A 21,528-nucleotide genomic window follows, 5' to 3' on the forward strand; every position below is an offset into this window, starting at 1 on the left:
AATTAGAACAACGAGTTGAAATGAAACAATTTTTAATGTGCCGTAAATGTCCAAAAATAAAACCGAGATCTAGCGCGGCATTTGTTTGATCAATACGACACAAATCAGTGGCAAGTGTGCAGGTTTTGGCGTAAAATTGCATGCGGTCATGACGACCTCGTGGTCTAATTTGGCGAATTTGCGGTTAAAGACCATCACGATGCGGAAGAAGAAAGACGACCCAGAAGTCAGTCCGGTGGAGAATCTTTTGAAACCGGTCAGGAGTTTGGAACTCGACGACGATTGTGGGAGTGATGTCAGCGAAATATCGGACGTGTTTGAAGAATTCCACAAGAGTAGCTATTTGAAACCTCAAGCGAAACGTTATTTAACGAAACACGAAGCAGACGTTAAAACGATGGAGGAGTTTACCGATGATTTCAAAAAAACCATGGCTACGCTGAGAGACGATTTAAATGTAAGTCTAAAGTTGTACCATAGGTACACTAGTTGTATAGTCTTACAGAAACTCTAGTGGAATTTGACTTTGGTTGTAAGGGCAGTATCAAATTGCGGCGGCGGTCAAGTCTTAATCTTTTAGGGGAAGCAGGTACTGATTTCCAAATAAGTAAATAGCAGCGCTTGTCATTTTACCCCCCAGGGAGTGGGCAGGTAGACGATTATAAATAATAACTATCCCTTACCTCAGACTTTTAAGGAGGTAACTAATTAATCATCTGCAAAGTCTGCAATTTTCGGAAAAGAGAATAGTAACGGGAAACAAAATTTTCTTCGAAATCATTGGAAGGTAAATTATATTTATTAATACGTAAATTGAAATACAGAAATATCGTTGGTGCACAAGAAAAGTGACACATCTCAAAAACCCTCATTTTTCAGTAGAACGATTTTAATAGTATACCGGGTGGGGCATCGTATACGCGCACGCGAGAAATCGCGACTTCTAATTAAATAAAATTTTCGAAATTTTATATACCTAACTAATTATTGATGGTATATTTGAGAATTTTTAAAAATTTTTTTGTTAATAAATAAGGCCGTAACAGTTTTGTTAGTTTTCTGAAATTAACTGTTAATTTACCTATAAAGTTTTTACGCTAAATGAATCTGTATCTGCTAGCGCATCGAACCCTGGTGGCACAATTACAAATTTTGACTTGGTTAACTAAATAATTCGCTTTTTTATTTAAACGCAAACCAGACACGTGATTTATGGCCCAAATGCTATAATTTTCCAACAAAGGGGCTATTCACCAGTAGCAGGCCGTTTTGACCGTCTTACTTACAGCTTTGCCATAAAAATGACAGTTTCCATTGTCACCTAAATTTACGACAGCACAAGTAGTAGATCATAAACAAAAATGATTTTGAAAGTTGAAATGTAAAATTGCGTTTAATTCAAAATCTAATTGTTGTTTTTATCCGCTGATTTCGTAAATAATTATAGGAAGTGAATCTGGGTAGGTCAGTATAAAAATCAGGATTTGACTTTTTGGTTGAAATTTACATTTTTTTTTTTTTGGCTTTGTTTGTAAGTTAAAAATGATCAAAAAATTATGAAATGTACCTTACCAATAACCAGGTAAGTGTGAAAAATTTCGACAATGTTATTTAATTAGAAGTCGCGATTTCTCGCATGCGCGTATACGATGCCCCACCCGGTATTGGGATATAAGGTTAGGAAGTGCATTATAACAGAATCGAGAAAGAGTTTGAAAAATTGAGACGAAGGAGGCACATAATGTACATTTTTATGTCCATGAACAGTAAATAATTGTTTAAAAAATTTTGTATAGTGTGAAAACGTACCGTCCGCGTAAATTTTTGACGATGTTGACAAGAATTTCAAATTTTGTGGCAAGAAAAAATTATTATGTTTTTCTTTTGTCATTCACCGGAAGAAAATCTTGATTTCGATTAGTTTTAATTTGAATTGATTCAAGACCATCATGTACACCTTTGATACATCTGCGTAATGAACTCAGAAGTGCAGTGCTATAGTTCTCCCAGAGCTGCAGCGGTTTTATGGCAGGGTACCATTGTATAAATGTTAACAACACCGACAATAGGTTTAAACCGCAAGTACAACCCCTAATCGTAAATTCGTCCAAGTACTACCCTGTAAACTGACAGGTATAGAACGAAAATGATGATTGACAGGGGTCTGTTTATGTCGCGTATCGGCATCTCAACAGGCGTAATAATTACTATTGCCCTGCCATAAAACCGCTGCAGCTCTGGGAGAACTATACCTGAAAATTTCTAAATGATAAGCCGACCCCTTATTAAGATTATAAGCGCTGCAGTTTACATCAGGTTATTAAGACCCAAACTAACCGCGCGCTGCAATTTAGTACTTAGGATTTTAAAACCTTCGATCCTCGCTGCAATTTGACATCGCCGGGTTGTAAATTTATGTTTATCACTGGAAAAATAGAATTTTATGCTGCAGCAATAATCCTACTAATAAATGCTAATGAGGGTCGTCGGTTTGGGGTTCGCAATGCTAGCTTCAGGCAGGAATGTTACAGGTAGTGGTAGTGATATTTATGACAAGGGTTTTTACTTGATGATAAAATCTTATTCTTCAGTTGTTGTTGTTAAATTTACAACCAAAGCATTCTACTAGAGTTTCTGTAGGACTATACCTTCTTCGGTGACGTTCTTCTGCTTTAGGGTTTTAAAAGTGTAGAGTGGAGGTACAATCGCGGCCATCCAAAAGTGAACGATAGCTTGCGAAAATTTCCGTATTTTTTGTTAGATTAAATTAGGCTATATTCATTGGCGTTCGTGCAGCAGGAAGATGCAAGTCTTACTGCAATGTAATTCTTTTGCCAGTCGCCACAGCAGCTAACGACCAGTTTTCTTCTAGCTTTGCAATAGCCCTAGTTGTCTGAGTCGGAGTGAGAGGTCATGGAATTTAAAAAAATCAAAAAAATACTTTCAATAATTTTTTTATTATACCTGAATCATAATCCCTGTTTTTGACACTAAAATGCGTGCGAAAAAGGGCCTTTAAAACACTAAAGCTTTAAGGGTTGCTTAGGTAACAACAAATTCACCTACATTTTGAACAATGATAAATAAACATTTATAGAAAATTTATAATAGCAACGAAACAACAACAATTGATCATTTCTATATCAACGATTAATGACACAGATTACTTCGAAAAAGGTATTTCAATTTACTTTTTTTGTTATAATTTTAAGGCTTCCTTATAAACTTGTATCATAATATACTATTTTAACGCTAGTGTCAAACTGTGACATTTTAGTTAGGACGGCTATGATTTAAAGTAAAAATCAAACTATTAAAAAAAAACGTTCACTTTTGGATGACCGCAGTTGTACACTTCTATTCAAAAAAAAAAGTGTACAAGTAGTGAGCACAATTTTGGCTAGATTGCCATATCGTAAACCTATCTTTTAATTGTTGTTACTTAGAAACCTGTAACAAAACCCGTGATGATAGTTGGATTTGATCGATGTATTCTTCAGAGATTTTAATGTGTATAAATATTTTGCCTTTTATTAGGCAAGTATTACCACAATTCAAACTTTTATTCACAAATTTATGGAAAAAGGCAACTCTCAACCATCTAACAATTTAAAAATTTATAAAAAACTGTTCACACATTTGACATACATACAAAATGTCAGTAATACGTTTTCTTGGAAACGATTAATTTATTTTATCCCCCTTTACAGTAGCCCTCAATATAAACCATTCACGATTATTTCAAATTCGGACTATCTATGAAAATCTGACATTTTAGTTGGCAGTATTGTGATTTGTCTTAATAAATCTATTTTAGGTTATAATTCAACCGAACACTGCTCCCAAGTTGTTACATTTTTTAAATAATTGAACGCATTAGGAACAATAATCGTAAAATTGTAATTGAAATGAAACATACATATTTGTAGGGCAGTTCTGGGTAAATTTGTATTAACTAAATTAATGACGGAATTGACAACAATGCGAATATTTAAAAACGAAACGTCATATGACAGGACCTGACGCCAATCTAACAAAAAAATATCGCGGCCTCCTGCTTGTTTAAAATAATCGTGAACGACATATACGTGTACGCTTTTTTTTTTTAATAGAAGTGTACATGTTAAGGTGGTGAGTATTTTTTTTTTTAAATTCAGATTGGTAGTTGAATTGATCTGTTCGGTCAAAATTCAAAATGTCGGAAGAGAGTTGAAGTAGGTAATGAAAAAACTTTTCAGTGAAAATGAAAATCAGAAGAAGTGCCTATATCAAAGTGGTTCCAAACTACTTCGATGGATGAAATTGAATTTTTTTATAGAAATTGGTAATTTTAGATAAAGAAGTCGAGTTGAATCGAAAATAGGTGCCTTCGATTATAATATTTACTAGTAGATTATATCATTAAGAGTAGAAGTGAGTTTTTTTGTGCTAAGCCCTGAAGGCCGAGACGAAGTCGAGGTCGCAACTGGGCAAAGCACAAAAAGACCTTCTACTCTGAATGAAATTTTATCATCAAGCGAATCACAAAAAAGAAAATTGGACATGAACTCTTTTTTTTTGGTGCAGTTACAGTAAAATAACAATTTTCAGATTTACAATTTTTAAATTTTAAGGCACCAGTACCTAAATTCCTAATTCTTTTGTTGCAATATTATTAAAGTGTAGTATGTACTATCGCTGGCCAAAAAAAACTCGTACACAGATGACAGAACAACAGATCCAAAAATTAAAAATTTAAGTTATGTAAACATCGCTTTTTTAATAAAGGTTATGTACGGTTGGCTTTAAAAAAAACGGGAACTGTTAGATTTTATTAAATTTTTATAGTTTGAAACGGCTTTTTAGAATTTAGGTTAAAAAACTGCACTTATGTGTCAGAAATACTACCGTCAAACAGACACAAATTGACAAATTAAATTTCCAATTCACATTAGGTCAAATTTCATTTCCCGTTTTTTTTTAAGCCAACTATATCCATAGGTTTGATTTTTTTGTTTGGCCAATAAAACGGTACCCTTATCAACACCAACCTCAGCAGCAATTGCCCGTATCGAAATCCCGTCTCTACATTACGCTTTAGTCTGTTTTTGAATTTCAGTTAAACCCATTTTTGCGCATTAACTTTGACACTAACAATAACGTTTGACGTTGTAGACTTTGATTTACAATACTAAAATTTTTGATGTACGAGTTTTTTTGGGCCAGCGATAGTACCTATTAGGCATTCACGATCTTTTTGGGACCGAGTTGGCTACAAGGAGGTTAAAATGAGAGGAGAGAAGGCGCCCTATGCTGGTAATGCATTGAAAATGCCAATCGTTCCTTCTCCAGCAACCTTTTATGACCGTGAAAAGATAACAGGATCACTATTTGACTGTTTTGAATAAAAACGACAACATTGCTCGAATAATTCTTGAGAATAAGGGATTGTTTTGAGCAAAAACAAATGCATTAACATTACTTTTAAAAAATCCTTCTTCAACTGAATATAAAAAGGTACAAATTTTTACAAACATTTTTTTTGTCGTCTTGTTTTAATTAATAAAATAAAAAAACGTGCATATAATGAGAGGGCACCACACATTAAATTTACCACAAAAAATTATTCTTTAGTTTCTGTTTTATACGACTGACCTGTATTAGCTGACTCATGCTGTATGTAAATACCAGTAGTAGGTACTATTGGAGACACGGAAAACTGGGCAGATGTCCAGATGTGTCATTCAGTTGTCAAAATTTCTAAACCATACCTTAGCTACTCATAACCAAGCTTAAGTTAATTTGACAGTTTTTTTGAAAATATCAATCATAATGACGGTAAAGGTGCATTTACATTGACACTTTTTGAAATGACAATAACAGACTGCCCAGGATTCCATGTCCCTCATTGTACTATCCATTCAGAATTTTTAAAAAAATCTCAATAATTTAGCCTCTTTTAAAAAATATAAAAAAAAAATTTGCTATACAGGCTGTTTGATGAAAAACGCCTCAACCCATAACTTTTTTATTTATTACCCGATTTCAATGAGCAAAAAAAACAAAGATATGGTTTTTCAAGCGCTACTAGACAGCCATAAAATGTATTTTTTTTGGCGTTATTTTCAATAGCTAACGATAGTCAACTTTTTTTTTTTTTAATGGACACATGTAGTTTTTTAGGCTTGGTCTGGTAAGGTTTTTTTTTTCTGAATCTAATAATGTATTGAAAGTTATCATTTGGTTCATAGCTAACTGAAAAAAAAAATAAAACATTTTTTTTTGGTTCAGCTTATAATAAAATTTTTAAGAGTGCTGTGGAAACAATCGGAATACAAAGTACGATAAATGTCATCTAAACGTCAGCTTAGAAATTTTCATCTGCTTTTTTAAACTTTTTTTATTTAAGTATAAAATAACATTTTCAGTCATGCAGGATAGCAGTCATTTGACTATTATTTTATGTTCGAGTGTAATAAAAATCGTAATTCGTCAAAAACAAAAAGTTAATAGAAAAAAAAAAAAAAATTTGTTACACAGTCTAGGACTGGTTTACAAATCTATGAGGGGCGTGATGACTAACTCAATAGACCGGGACCAATGGCTTAACGTGACTTCCGAATCACAAGATAGAATATAGCCTTTTTTTTTTCGCCCTGGGTCGGAATCAAACCCGCGACCCTCGCGTCCCTGAGCCGAAACGGACTCCCTTAGGCTATATTCTATATTTTTTTATTGCTGCTTCGTAGCGCATGAAAAACCATATCTTCGGTTTTTTAGTTCATTGAAATCGGATAATAAATAAAAAAGTTATGGGTTGAGGCGTTTTTTATCAAACAGCCTGTATTTTACTCGATTTGAAGCCTCTTTTAAAAAACGCAAAAAATCGGCTTAATTTCAGCTTAATTTTCAAGACCATTGAAAGTAAAGCCAATTTCCTTGATACTGCAGGCAGTAGCTGACTACATCCGGAAAATGTACCAAAATATCATTAAAATTGGAGCAATTGGACACATGAGAAAAGGGTTAAACATTTTTGTTGCCTGAAAAAATCAGGGTGAGTAGAACTGCACACTGGATTTTGATTCCAGTGTAAATGTTATTAGGCGTCTTGACCTACGCTACGAGTGAGAGAAAAAAAATGTAACAATGACAAATATATATGTAGTTGACTCAAGTTGCAAAAAACCACTTTGCCTTTGCAACAGCACTTTTATGGCATTAGTCATTTGAAATTACTTTAAAACTGTACTTATATGGAAAATATTCAATCCAAACTATGATTTTCTGGTCCCTTTGTGCATTTATTTGGTTCAAAAATATTGAAAAAATGCTGTTGCAAATGACAAGTGTTTTTTTGCAACTTGAGTCAACTACAGGGTCATTATAATGTCCCATCGTAGGTGGCTGTGCGCTATGCTTTAGGTGCGCCACTACGCCCACTAGTTGTTACAAACATTTATAATGAGCCCGTATATATGGTAAATTACCTTGGTGGTAATCTAATGTGTAATAATGAATTTAACATTATATGCAACACAGAATAAGGTACTATATCTTTAGAAGGTAGCGCCATTCCGCTCCACAATTTTTTGACTGGAAATTAAAAGAGATGGCATTATTGGTAAATCCCGTAAGTGTGACAAAGATAGAAGTATACACAATTTTAAGGGATGTTTGTATCGAGTCAGACAGATTCTATCTTTGTCACACTCACAGGATTTATCGATAATGCCATCTCTTTTAATTTCCAGTCAAAAAATTGTGGAGCGGAATGGCGCTACCTTCTAAAGATATAGTACCTTAACACCGAATACTTCATGTTTGAAAGTGAGAAGTATAAATAATACGACCTGTGCGCATACGCGAACCTGAACAGGAACGAATGCCTGCGTTGACGTCAGTTTCTGTCTCCATCGCCATTTTCTGGGCAATTGAGACTTGACCTTGACAGTACAGAAGAGAAAAGAAGCAAGGCAAAGTCACAGATTACTCATATAAGCAGATAGTGCACTTGACCAGCAATGCATTGATTGTAGCGGTCCAAGATTCTTGCCGCGGTAGCTTTCGTTTGGTTCGCGCGAATTTAAAATGTGAACCGATCGACGCGGAATTCTAAAATTGTAAATAAAGCAAATAAAACCAATATATGAGTTCTAATCAATTCTATTAATGTTATGTCCATAAAAATGATACAGAAAATAAAACCAGAATAAAATATTAACGTAATATATCTTTCAGAAAGAAAAAAAAAAAAAAAAAAGGAATGCAATTCAAACAAATCAATTATTCTAAATAAAACAGTCAAAATGGAAACGGGCTAACCCATACAGACTTAATTGTGGCACGAAATAAGTTTAAATTTTGTTGTAGTGAATTTAAACCACAGTTTTATTTATACCAATTAATTGTAAGTTATTATTAGGCTTTGGTTCTAAAGATATTTATGTTATAGTCAATTATAACTATTATATTAAGTATATATTTCTATATTTTCTGGGTTAGGCCGTTTTATCTTTTACACTACCTCAAATAAATGCTTCACAAAGTCACAAATGCGATACATTCAATAACTTTCTGTTTTTAAGTGTTGGGCAATTTATGTTGCGGTTGTAATATTTTAATGCATAATAAATTCTCATGTGGACATGCAGTTTTAGAGAATAATCTAAGAGAAAATTCTTCTTTATCGTATTTATTAACAAAACCAACTAAACAGGTTTTTAAATTCGTGCGAACCAAAACAGAGACTTGCGCACTGAAACTGGAAACAATTCGAGGTCCGAGTGCAGTATCTGTTTATATGAGTAATCTGTGGCAAAGTCTCAAGATGGAAAAGTCTGCGCATCCAAGTGGCGCCGATGCAGCGGCCATGTTTTAAGAATAGAAGTCAGTAGCGTATCGTACGAGCGTTTGACGCAATAGTGTGTACCAGTGGCGGCGTTTTGTTGTATGGCGCGTTCAAATGAAATCCTGGGCTGAGTAGGCGTTGAAAAAAGTAAACCGTTTAGAACAGTGTAAAGTTTGAATTTCCCGCCGTTGGACACGAAGGACATTTGTTTATGTTTAAATGGGACATAACTGAACATGTTTATTTTCAGCAAAGGGTGCCCTTAGATATTTGCTTCGAGAATAGAAATTTATCGAAGTTATTCTTTTTAATGCAAAACATTGCAAAGAAAAAAAAAGAAAGATTTTTCAGGCTCTAAATTTGAGGTTAGCTGTCAACATTCTCCAAATAATTTACGCTTTAAAAAAGCACAACAATTGAAAGACGAGTCCATAATTCTCTTATTTATCGGAGGATTTTAATTATTTATACACCAAATTAAATGCTTGTGAACAGGCTATAAAAGGGCCTAACAAATTTACGTATAGCCCCAAGGCTTCAAGGCTAAACTATCAAAATATTTTTTCCCAAATGCGAACACATGATTTTTTTTAGTAATTCTGATATAATAGATTTTTATTCTGAAAACAACAATGTATCACAAGTAACACTTAGATACCAAAAATACAAAAAAAAGTAAAAAATCGTCTAACTTAATTTGGTTATTACATTGTAATGCAATGCATTTTGATAACTTCTCGCTTGGTGCTCGTCATTTGTTTCAAACGTAGGTAGTGTTATTAAAAAAAAAAAAAAAACTTATTTGAGGTTATACATACGTGTGATACATTGTTGTTTTCAGAATAAAAATCTATCGGAATTACTAAAAAAAAATTATGTTCGCATTTGGATTTTTTTGACAGTTTGACCTTGAAGCCCTTGGAGGCTTTACGTGAATTTAGTAGACCATTTTGTACCCTATTCACAACCATTTAATAAAATCCTCCGATAAATAAGGGAGCTATGATCTCGTCTTTTTTTTGACACCTGTATATGTAGGTGGCATGGTTTATGCCATACGGCAAAGAAATGTGAAAACAAAGCCTACAACACTGTAATTTGGCTTTCTTCACTTTTCCAAAAGAAAACAATCGAGTAAAAATAACTTATGCAAATCCGGACCTGAACCTCGGGCTGACATTTTGTAAATGCAGGCCTGATATTCTACTCGACAAACAATTTGTCTCTGTCTACAAACATGGCTGCCGCTGGCTGTCACCGATCAAACTGATCAAAGGCGACATTGCCGATTTTGCCTTCTAAGTTCTAATTGTTTCTCTTCTCTTCTGTCTTCTCTTTCCTGTGACAGTAGCAGATCATGGACAATAGTAAGTAGTGACTTACAGCAACGATTGTTCAGGATTTAGTCTTGGTGCGAGGTTATAAAATGGTAAGCTTACAAAAGTTTAATTTACGTATAAAGTAAAAGTGTACATTTTCTATTTTTTCACGTGTATATTCCAGTCCAGCAATAGTCACATTTATTTATTTATTTATTTATTACTTAGGGCCGGTTGCACCAACGCCAGTTAAAGTTAACTGTAGGTTAAAATGCTTCGTTACTTTAGTTACCTATTGTTATAACAATGTTTTCGTATATTTTAATCTGTGGTTAGATTTAACTCACGTTGGTGCAACCGGCCCTTAATAAAATGTTTTCAAAATGTCCGCTTCATTCCGTTTTTGCTTATTGTTTTGCGATTGATGGTTAATTGTGGGATCTAAAGTTACGTCCTTTTATTAGTATATTATACACCAAGGTGGAGAAGTTCATGACTATAGCCAGAGCGCGAAGATTAGAACCCGAGGCTCCCCGAGGGATGTAAGGTGCGAAGGCTATAAGGGACTTCTCCACCGTGGTTTATATACTATTTTTTTCACCACTAGATACCTACGTTAAAACCCTTTCTGATAATAATTATTAATTAAATTATTTTGTCCGATGCGACGATCCGAGTTTTCATTTTTCAACGTTGCTATGAAAATCGTCTACGTTAACTAATGAAATCAACGAAAATCTTTTGTTGCTAGGTGAGGGCTGTTCATTATTGACTTTGGTTAATAATAAAAAATTATTAACCGTGGGAGAGAAATTCTACTTCTGGGTTCGGTTCGAGAGTCAATAATGAGGCCTTCTGATACTTATTACCTAGTGAAAAAAAAACTTTATTAAAATTAATTTGGTTTTCAAAAATTTTGATAATGTAATTTTTAAATACATACATACCGAGTGTAGAATTGGTTTGCGAGACATAGGATTTTACATGTAAAAATAAAGAGTTTCAATTATTGGCTCCCCTAACAATTTTATGGCAAAATAGTTAAAATAAAAGTTAGAGAGAATTAAAATTACTGTCTAATTTCAATCTTAGTTTTATTCTAACATCTTGTGGTACTGAAAGAAAGGCAAGAAAAGAGTTAACACAAAAATACTAAAAAGTACTTCTAGGCATGAATTTCTAATTCTTTCTTTAAATGGTATTATGGAGGATCTTCTTTAAGAAATTTCCAAGCAACATTTGCTTCAGGTTTCCCAGACCGACCAATTTCAGCCATAGAAACAATTCGAAGAATTGGAACATTTAATGGAAGATACCTTTTCATTGGTCCTGTAGTCCTGTACGAGTTCATTTGAAGGGCAGATCAAAAGAAAATTAAATAATAGTGAAACCACCCCACAAATAATTTTAGAAGTCAAATTTCATTGCTAGTACTGCTTTTTAGTATTTTTGTCTTAACTCCCTTCTTGCTTTTCTTTCAGTACCACAAGATGTTAGAAAAAAACAAAGAGTGGAATTAGACACTACTTTTAATTCTCTCTAACTTTCATTTTAACCATTTTGCCATAAAATTATTAGGGGAGCCAATAATTGGATCTCCTTATTGTTACATGTAAAATCCTATGTCTCGTAAACCAATTCTACACCCGGTATATCCGAAAAAACTCCAAATCTGATTTTGTTGTTAGTTTCAATTTTTCGTTAGACCGTAATCCTGGATATACAATTAAATTTGCTGTAACTTTAACCACCGTTGTGTGTTTATTGGAGCGTGGAATTCAAGTAACGATATGCGATTTCGGATTCGTGGATGACTCGATTACAAATTAATTTGATCACTCGATACAAAAAATTTGCTTTTTATGATTTGAATAATATGGCAGTGTTGTCAAGATAACACAGCCCTACGCATAAAATTATCAAATCAGGTTATCATAAATTGTCAATCGTATATTTTTTCTTTTAGAGTTGTTTCATCACTGTGCCATGTCCTCGAAAATTAAATATGGACGAAAACGTGAAAAAAAATTTATTTGAAATGTTTACCATGATCATCTCAGACCAGAAAATTAAAATTACAAACATAGAGCCGTTAACATCGTCAGAAAAACCATGTGTATGGGAGGTGAAATTTCAACACACCATAACTTTAGAAGACAGACACATCGAAGAAGGAATCTTCATTGGTTTGGAACAATTTATTTCCATGAAACTTGCACAACAAAAACCGATGAATGTTAAAAATTACCAATTAGAGTTTTACAATGAAAACGCAGGCAGAATTACTTTTCACATAAAGTGTGATTGCCTTGCTCCGGATTTTTGTTATGGTGACGAGATAGATCCTTGAAGGGATGACTACTCACGGTTAAAAAATTAATTAATTAAAAAATATAAAAACAATTAAAAAGGAATACCTAATTGTAGAATTGGAGAAATTATTATTTTTTTTGTACACACTCAACTAGTTTTATTAACTCGAGGTTGGAATGGATATAACTATAACTATAAATTATAAAGGAGAATGCGAGAATGGTACACTCGGCCGGTAAAGAAAAGCCCAGGCCCTCCGGCCAGACATGCATTATTTGTTTGTCTAGTAGTATTTAGCCTAAGGAGACCAGAGTAGCAGGTCCAGGTAGTGCCGTAGTGTACCCAGTCTTATTTGCATAAATGCCGCAAATGAAGACCAAAAATATTCACTTCCTTCGGCAGCGAAACTACCAGCCTCAACACATAAAATTTCATTTTTGCTCGTAATAACATTTTTTAAAAATTCAATTGATTTGATTGGAAAGATTATTATTCATATTTTTAACAGTTTTTAACTGAAAATCATTTAAAAAATGTAAATTTAAATTGTTAGAAATATCTCCTTGTCTATTAATTATTTTATGGTATTGTTAATTCTATAAGTAAATTTACCTACATTGTGGTTTTTGGTGTTTGCATTAAAAATAACTTTGTCATAATGGTGTCTGCTTTTTTTATATCACATCTGCATAAAAAGTAAAAAAGTTAACAGTTGCATCGAAGCTAGGAAGAACACTTTGAACATTTGGGTAATTGTTTACTTTACCTACTTCTAGAATTTTCGCGTTTTTTCTGGCTAGACAGCCTCAGGGCGTCCTCCTACATCGTTTCCCACCACTCAAACCTTGTGCAAATGAATTTTCCTTGCCCTTTAGTTATACTAAGACAATGACGCGACCTTGAAACACAACAAGAGAGAAAAAAGGGCATTGTCTTTGGTTGTTCTTTCCTAACGTTTAAATCAAAAAGATATGAACCTAGTTTATTACCAGCTAATTTAACAATTTTGGGTCCACCTCTGGACTCATAAAGTGAAGCTTTAGTTGTCTGTGTGATCTCCATTTATAGTAAATTCATTTTAATAAACAATTGTCAAAATGTTGTCAGATTGGTAGACTTGTCAAAATGTCAAACCTAGTTATTTCATAAATCAATGTTGGTATCTCTGTTAACTGAGTACTCGTATCTTTTTTAATTACTCAAACGACAAGGGTCCAGAGATATAAATTTATTCCGGGATTCAAATTGGGCAATGTTTAACCATTTTTTCATGTCTCCAATTCCCTTATCCAGAAATGAATTATTTAACAAAAAAAATATACAGGGTGATTCACGTAGCCCGTTTGTTAGAAACTTTTTGATTTCCCAAAATCGTATTAATACGAAAATTGGTAAACGCTTATAGTCGACTGCTCTAAGTTCAAATAAAATATTTTCAAAACAGCGACACCTCTGGAAATACCGGAAATCGACGCCACCTTCGTTTTTTTAAATGGAAAGGCCCCATTTTGATTTCATATGTATTTGGATTCTACGTTAATTTTTGAGTTTAACACGTCCTTCTTTTAACTCTTATCTGTCATCATTTTTGACTTATGCCACTTTTTTCACAAAAAAGCGGGGTTGCAGGGTTTCATTAAAAAATTTATAATTCTTGAACCATTGGAAATAAATATGTAATAGTTTTTTTTTTACTGAATTCCCAAAGATTTGGCTGATTTTTTGTGCTATTAGCGACGTTTTTTATGTTTCATTTGCTTACTGCAATTTTTCAAAATTGATAATCAAAAAATGATGAAAACTTCATTTTTTCAAATGGCAACTACCATTTCTCATACTAGATATAAGTGAAAATTTAATTTTAAGGCAACTTTTATTAACATTGTGTATGCCTATTTCCGGCCGCTTTTTTTTATCAAGCAATTTTTATTCAAAAATATCATTGCAATAAATAGTAGATAAGATTCTAGGGCTATTGTGATGTACATATTTGAATTTCAGCCCGTATATACAGGTTCGATATAAATAAATACATTGTCGAAGTGAACTAAAGAATCTTCAGAGAAAATTGAAATGAAAACAAAAAAAGGGAAAATTACTAACTATTCTCATGGGAGCTTCTGCAGTATCTGCTTTAGCGAAAAAAGGTTGTCTGTCAACAATAACTAATCAAGTTACGACAGTTTTCAGTACATAGTTGATTTAAATGTGTAGTTATATTCATGAAATACTCATCCGAATATCATTTGGGGTAAAAATTTTCCGATTGATTTACTCGTGTTTGTTGGTAAAAATTATATTTTCACTGTTCAAAATTTGCAACTGCAAATTATCTCTTTTCAAATTTAAGAACAACTCAGTAACGACAGTATCTTCAAAGTAACTGTCCACGAACAAGCAAAAAATTGCAACTTTTGCAGTAAAATATAAACAACCGAAAAGATAGCAGAAGGAAATCTTATATGATTGTCTATTTTTACTGCTGACAATCAGTAAAAAAATTTTTCGACTGATTTAACATAGGTATATTAGATGCGCTATCTAACAAATAAAAATACAAATTATTTAGCTTGCATGCAAGAGTAGTTTCAGTTAGTGCCTTTATTTACAATTTTTTTTTTGATCATTATATGGAGGTTCGTGGGTGCCAGAAATCAATATTATTTTTTAATAACAAATATTTTTTTCAGATCGACAAAGAACTATTTCTGGAGCACACCAGTGACATAGAGAACACATTCGAAAAGCCCAAAGATCCAAAAATATTCCCTAAGATATGCATAAGCAAAGAAATAACGGAAAAACTGGATGACAGCGCGTACTCGGTTCCACCTCCTCACGAATTAAGACAAATGAGAAAAGTGAGCGACACGAGCACCACTTCAATAGTTTGGCACATGTTAGAAGCAAACAGCGATAAGAAAAAATTCGACATCAGTCCCCCCGGTTTTGACACTTTCCGCCAGAAGCAACCTCATTGGCTGCAGAGGGCGTCAATATCCTGGACCGACATCGACCAGGCGACGCTCAAATGCGAAAACTGGTTGCAACAACATTGCCAATAAATCCCCAAGTGATTTTTGTGTCATCAGAGTTGAAGAGTGTACGTACCTGCGGCGAGGACGCGCTCCTCTTCAGCTCGTCCGACCGTATCCTGAGCGAGCTGGGCGGTGCGGTGGCGGCGCTGTCCGCCCTCAAGGGAACTTCGTGGGACGCCACCGACAGCGGGTCGGAGACGACCACCACCGGACTGACCGCCCGCTGCGCCGCCTCCGCTGCACTGGGGATTATGTGTATGTGAAGCGGGGGAGACATCTGTCGGACAAAAGCGAACAGCAAATCGCAAAAGCAAACGGGGCAAAATTTACCGATTTCGGGTGCATTTGGCTGGGCAGCAGGGGGTGGGAGTGCTGCTTCACAAGTACTCCCGGAACTGTCAACAGGTTGCCTGGGGGAGGCGAATGCGAAGGCAAGGGTTCCGAACACTGTCTCTCCACGCGCACCGGAGGCACCGACAAATACTGCGGCGAAAGAGGTTCACCGTCGGGGGGCTGACTAGGGTCGCTTTCGCGCTTTATCCGAGGCTGCCTCATTAGGAATCTGCCACGTTTTGTGCCCATCACCAGCTGCTGGCTCCGCTGCGTCAGTTGCGTTTGGGTCGACGAAGACTTCTCTAAAAACACAAAGTCAGTTTAGCGTACCCGATACTTTAAATAATAATTAGGAAAAATAACCAACGCGATTCGTGTGCAGCTACTTGCAGTAAAATTACCAAATAAAAACTTTATAAAAGCCTTCCTTTATTTTGTGTAATATACAATGTTAGAAAAGTAGGAATAATATGACACAATAGTTAATACAGTTTGTTGTGTTTAACGCTAAGTAAGTCATCAGGCAAAACAAAGAATTAACAATGAGATATTAAAAATACAAATATAGTTTTAACGTAATGAATCACAACAAATTACAAAACAATTAGAATGGATGAGGTACATTTATCTAAATAACAGATAATCTGCACGAGTGGTATTTATGTAGATTATTTTCCTTGTATTAGACATACACAATTTAAGCAGGTAATTATGTTGATCGTAATCAATAATAGAGTTAATCAGTTAATAAATTGTGTTTTACCATACAGTAATGAAAGTTTTTTTATGATAATCTTACAGGTATAAACTAGATAAGAATTACAGAAAAACATATATTTCGTTCCAATAAAGAGAAAATTAAAATATTCCTGATCATTAAAATTAACGAACTGTTCACTAATTGTAGAAATAATAGAAAGACTAACAAACTTAAACATAAATAAATATAATATGTATTTTAACATTTTAGAAAAACAAAGTATATAATTATGGTCTAATTATAAATCAACTGAAATGTTGCTTTTTTATTAGCAGTTGTTTTACTGCTCAACAATTAAAGTAAAATTTCACTGGATATAAATAAAGCTGAAATAGCCCAGACATGCATTTTTAACTGCCTGTCTCGGCTGATTTATTTAGCATTTTAAATATATATATTGTTTAAATTTCTGTTTTCAATTCATTAAAATTACAGATTTAGTAACACAGCACACTTAACAAATTTGAGATTTAATTGGATTTGGTTTAGATTCGAAAACCGAATTTTATTTCATTCGATCAGTGAAAACAGTAATATCAGTCTATTCAACATACATTCAGAAGTATAGCTAATACTGCGCACCCTACATTAAGTATACTGGGTGAGATAAGAACTCGATTTATCTTTCTTCTGTTAATTTCGGAAAAAACATTAACATTAACAAATTATTGTTAATTGTTGATCTAAGTCGGAAATGACATTAATTTTATTATTTTAAAAGCAATAACAGATTGTTCAATAAAAATATGCGCAAATCCCCGAAACATCTTTGCTACGAGTACTTTAACAGATAAAACTTGATTTTTCATCACGCTATTGTTTTTATCCATGCAAAAAAATCGGGCTCTGGATTCATTAAATACACCACAATTTTTAATAACCGGAGGATGTTCAAATTTCATTATTTCTCTCTTGTTTTATACATGTTTCGTAACATAAACGTAACAAGTTCATTTAATTTTTCTGTTAAAGCAACGTTTGGTCCAAAAAGACATTTTGAGGTCGCTGTAGTCGTTTTGAATTTTTTTTTTGCAACAAATTTCCAAAAATTCAAAAACTAATGTCATGTTTCCATTTAAAAAATTAAAAACAAGAAACAAGAAAATCGAGTTTCTGCCTCACCTAACATGTATTAGATAGTAAGTAAAGCTTGATATTTGGTGTATAAACATATGAAAGGTGTGAATATCGTATAAAAAAATAAAATGGATTTAAACCCGACTCAGGAAATTCAAAAATAATCAGAATAACTCTTTGCGCCGTTCACATCTCGACCGTTATATTTACATCTGTTCGAAATTGATTCCTTGAAAATTGACTCCTTGTTGGGGATTAAGGATGGTCGCGTCCAAATACTTGGGCCTTTGCAGCACCGACCCCAGATCGACGTGTTTCCCGTCGAAGAACGCGCTGCTTATCAAGGCGACGGGATGATTTTGTTCGACTTCTTGTTTCTCGACGGGCGGTGGCGCTTCGGTCTGCGGACTCACCGGCGGTTGCTGATTGGTTTCCGCTTGTGCCGCCTGAGCGTTCTCTTGTTTTCTGTTTTTGATGCTCAACCGGAAGTTGGGGTAGCCCCTCTTCTTGTACTCCAACCAGAGGGTGCGATTGTTAACGCCGTACATTCTGGCCGCTTTGCAGAAGCCGATGCCCCCGAATCTCACCGCTTCCAGAGCTCTTATGAAGTTCTCGTCGCCTTGGGGGTTGATGCTCCTTTTCCGTTTCTGTATCATCTGCGGCGGGGAGTTCGTGATCTGGTTTTGATAACACTGGGCGTTCGGCGAGGGAGGGTTCATGGGCTGTGGTGCTATGTTGGGGGCGCATTGGGTGTAAGTCTGGTTGGTGTTTAGGGAAGTTGGTGAGGTACATGACGTGAATTGGGCGTACGCGGTGTGGTCCATCACGTTCCATTGCATGCCTGCAAGGGTCAGGTTAGGTTAGATGAGTGCGAGGTACTTGACAAGGCTAAGCTCAACGGCAAATGTGAACATGAACGACATTTTGGGGATGTTAGTGACAGTTTAGGGGGCCGGTTTTGGCTACCGGGTGACCATTGAGCTCAGCCTCTGTCGAGGGACAGAGGGATGTGGAAGGAGGATCGGGCGTCACGGATTTGTTCACGTTGCTGTTGATTCTTAGCCTTGAGAAATGCTTAAACTACTAAGGGTTGCGGTATAACGCGAGATCAAAAAGTCATCTCAACTGCATTTGTTCAAGTTTAATTAATCACACTGGTTCTCCTGTCCCCGACACAAAAATAAAATGAGGCTCAAATCTGTCACTAATGGTCGACTCTAATTTGAAAACTTTTTGACCGCACGTCACAACACTACGTTGTCCATTTTCTACATGAAAAAAATTGTCACTAATAATAAAAGAGTGACTTGCATAAGGTATTCAAAAATTGCAACTGTAAAGGTTTTTTTATGTACAACACAGACAGGAAGTGCTTAGTTTCTAATAAGTATTTACAGGGTCAAGTAAAAAGAAATTTCATTAAATTACTTACTAAAAAAATCTACTTGCTTTACAATTTTGGAACTAAATATTTGAAAATATATAAATATAATTTCTTCATGTTTTTTCTATTAAATTAAATATTCTCGTAAATGTTTTTGTTTTGACTACGTAATAATAATTTTTTAGTTAATAAAAATAATTTTTGTTCATTATTAAATAAACGCTGATGTATTTCGCATACATAATGAACTACATATGTATTATATTTTAATCATAAACAGTTTTCAATTTATAATGTTTGATGATCTAACAGGCAACTCCAAGTTTTATACATTATTTTATCAATAGTTTTTGAAATCTCAATCTGGAGAATCGTATTTAATTAGTTGACAAATTAATTGGGGTGCTTCTAACAAAAGTACATAGTAATTATTATTGCAAGAGCAAGTAACGGTAACATAAATAAAGAATCTCGTATTACACAATTTTATTTTTTCATCCAAATAAAACCATTCATACAAATTTTTGGTATTGCTTAAAAAAATTATGTTAGATGTATTTTGTACTACAATTATATTTTAATCTACAAATATTTCCAATTTTGCATTTCCCTTTAGTTATTTGAGTCAAAAATCTTGAAAAGAGATGTAAGGGCGGCAGAAGTCTTATGCGTCGTTGTCAAAAATGTTTGTGTTCAAAAGAAATGTATCGCTCTTGGTACTTGGAAAAAATTTGTAAACGATTAAGAAAAATAACTACTTATTGAATATATTTCGTTTCTAGCCATATTGTGATTTTCATTGTTAATGACAATTGATCATTTTCATTTCAATATTTCATTTCTCTATCTTCCTCGTTTTTAAAATTTGCTCACATGTTCTTTATCGCTGTGCTGGGGGTCATCAAATCTTTTAAGTATATTAATTTAAATCACATCTTCTCACGGTGTAACCGATACATCTACGTGAAACTCCACATTTTCTACAGTTTTCGCTGAGAAATGTGTGGTTTACGTTCGTCGTTAATTTTTAAATATAATATTGTAAATTATGTAAGTAGGGACATTTTCTTAATGTTTTACGGCACTGTAGCATGTCCCAGATTATCAGATATTTTAATGTAGTTAATGAATATTTAATTTATTTACGTAAATTTATGGTTTTACCCATAATGATGACATTGTCAGTAATGAAACATTCAAGAAAATAATGTCAATGATTTTTAAGATAATGTAATGTAATACATCTACAAGTGAAATCTTTAACACACCTTTAACAATTACCTACTTCTAGCCCAAACGTTCTATTAGCATTACCAAAAAATTGTAAAAAAAATTGACTAATGTTTAGAAAAAAAAACCTTGAGTTATAAGAATTTGAGATTTTTTTTGTTGAAATACGTAGCTTGCATCAAACATTCTTCGAAATTAATTAATTAGTAATTAGAAATATGTAAATAGACGATGAAACAAATGTTTGTGGTTTTGTATAATGGCAAATGTAATTTCTTTGGAATATCTGTTTCTACAAAAAGTAACAAATTAAATCCAAAGTACTCGTACTGTATTTAAATGTTATTAACTTTGTTGTGTAAAAACAATAGTCGCACAATGAAAAACAATAATCGTACAGTAGAAATAATAAACGTATAGTAAAAAAATAAGTTTCATGGGGAAATAAACGGAAATAAACTACAATTGCTCAGTAAAATTAAAAATGTACAAAATCGTTTTAAACAGGAGGAACAGTTTGGAGAAAAATATAAAAATAAATGAAAGACAGCAATAAAACTATTCCATCATGAAGTAAAAAAATACAAAGCTTAAAGTTGTCAAACATACTAGAAGTTAAGTCTGTATGATTTATTATTGGTGCAGCAAAGATTTCTTGAAACGGTAAAAAAAAGTACATACAAATACAAAATCAAATACAGTGGATGTGAAGTCACTTTTACTAACCAGGAGAGGTCGGTAGATGTGGGAAATCTGGGTGGTTGCCCCGACCGCCTATATCACCACCCCGATAGGAAACGCCCAAACTCTCATAGATTTCAAAAAAAAAAAAAAAATGGTGAGCTAGTCGGCTAAAAGCGTTTAAAAATAAAAATTTTAAAACCTAATTTAATTTACAAAAATGAATTTAAAAAAAAGGATTTGTGCTTTCATAGATGAATTCGATGAGTATATTTGTTTTACACTTTGATTAGGTGAGATATAAATACATAGCAACTATTATGATAATTTGTTTATTTTCTGCTTCACATTTTGCTACACAAATTTCTTCAATAGACGATTTGTTGAAGCCAAATGATTGAGAATTACTAACTCGCTCGCTCGGCTAAACTCGACCCCCTCGAATGAGCTTGACGTATGACGATTTTATGCTGACGCGTGAAACTAATTGACTGCCCGTGCGCCTAAAGAAGTTTTCACTTCAAAACAAAAAAATTATAAAGAAGGTTACAGCAAAGCGTTTT

At 33.8% G+C, this 21,528-nt stretch overlaps 2 protein-coding genes across 6 annotated transcripts in view; one reads left to right on the forward strand and one right to left on the reverse strand.

The window, feature by feature from the left end:
• BtbVII (BTB-protein-VII) overlaps window positions 1-21,528 on the reverse strand; it is a 32,971-nt gene that overhangs the window by 3,431 nt on the left and 8,012 nt on the right. For 2 of the 4 annotated variants that reach the window (XM_069037208.1, XM_069037216.1), the window contains exons 8-9: window positions 15,831-16,135; window positions 15,574-15,777 (exon numbers count right to left, since the gene is read on the reverse strand). In XM_069037208.1, the coding sequence (XP_068893309.1) occupies window positions 15,574-15,777; window positions 15,831-16,135 (509 nt within the window). Of the gene's footprint in view, window positions 1-15,573; window positions 15,778-15,830; window positions 16,136-16,238; window positions 18,512-21,528 lie in introns of those variants that run through there. The other 2 variants (XM_069037232.1, XM_069037224.1) reach the window with 2 other exon arrangements.
• LOC138122934 (uncharacterized) lies at window positions 125-16,602 on the forward strand. Of its 2 annotated transcripts, none has more exons than XM_069037348.1 (2): window positions 125-457; window positions 15,153-16,602. In XM_069037348.1, exons 1-2 carry the CDS (start codon window positions 149-151, stop codon window positions 15,525-15,527), a joined length of 684 nt encoding a protein of 227 aa, XP_068893449.1. In that variant the 5' UTR covers window positions 125-148; the 3' UTR covers window positions 15,528-16,602. The 2 variants fall into 2 exon arrangements, 1 of the variants encoding a protein (XP_068893449.1); XR_011156655.1 differs by lacking the exon at window positions 125-457 and adding an exon at window positions 7,543-10,259.

The sequence above is a fragment of the Tenebrio molitor genome, chromosome 1, assembly GCF_963966145.1.
Source record: "Tenebrio molitor chromosome 1, icTenMoli1.1, whole genome shotgun sequence".
Taxonomy (NCBI): Eukaryota; Metazoa; Arthropoda; class Insecta; order Coleoptera; family Tenebrionidae; genus Tenebrio; species Tenebrio molitor.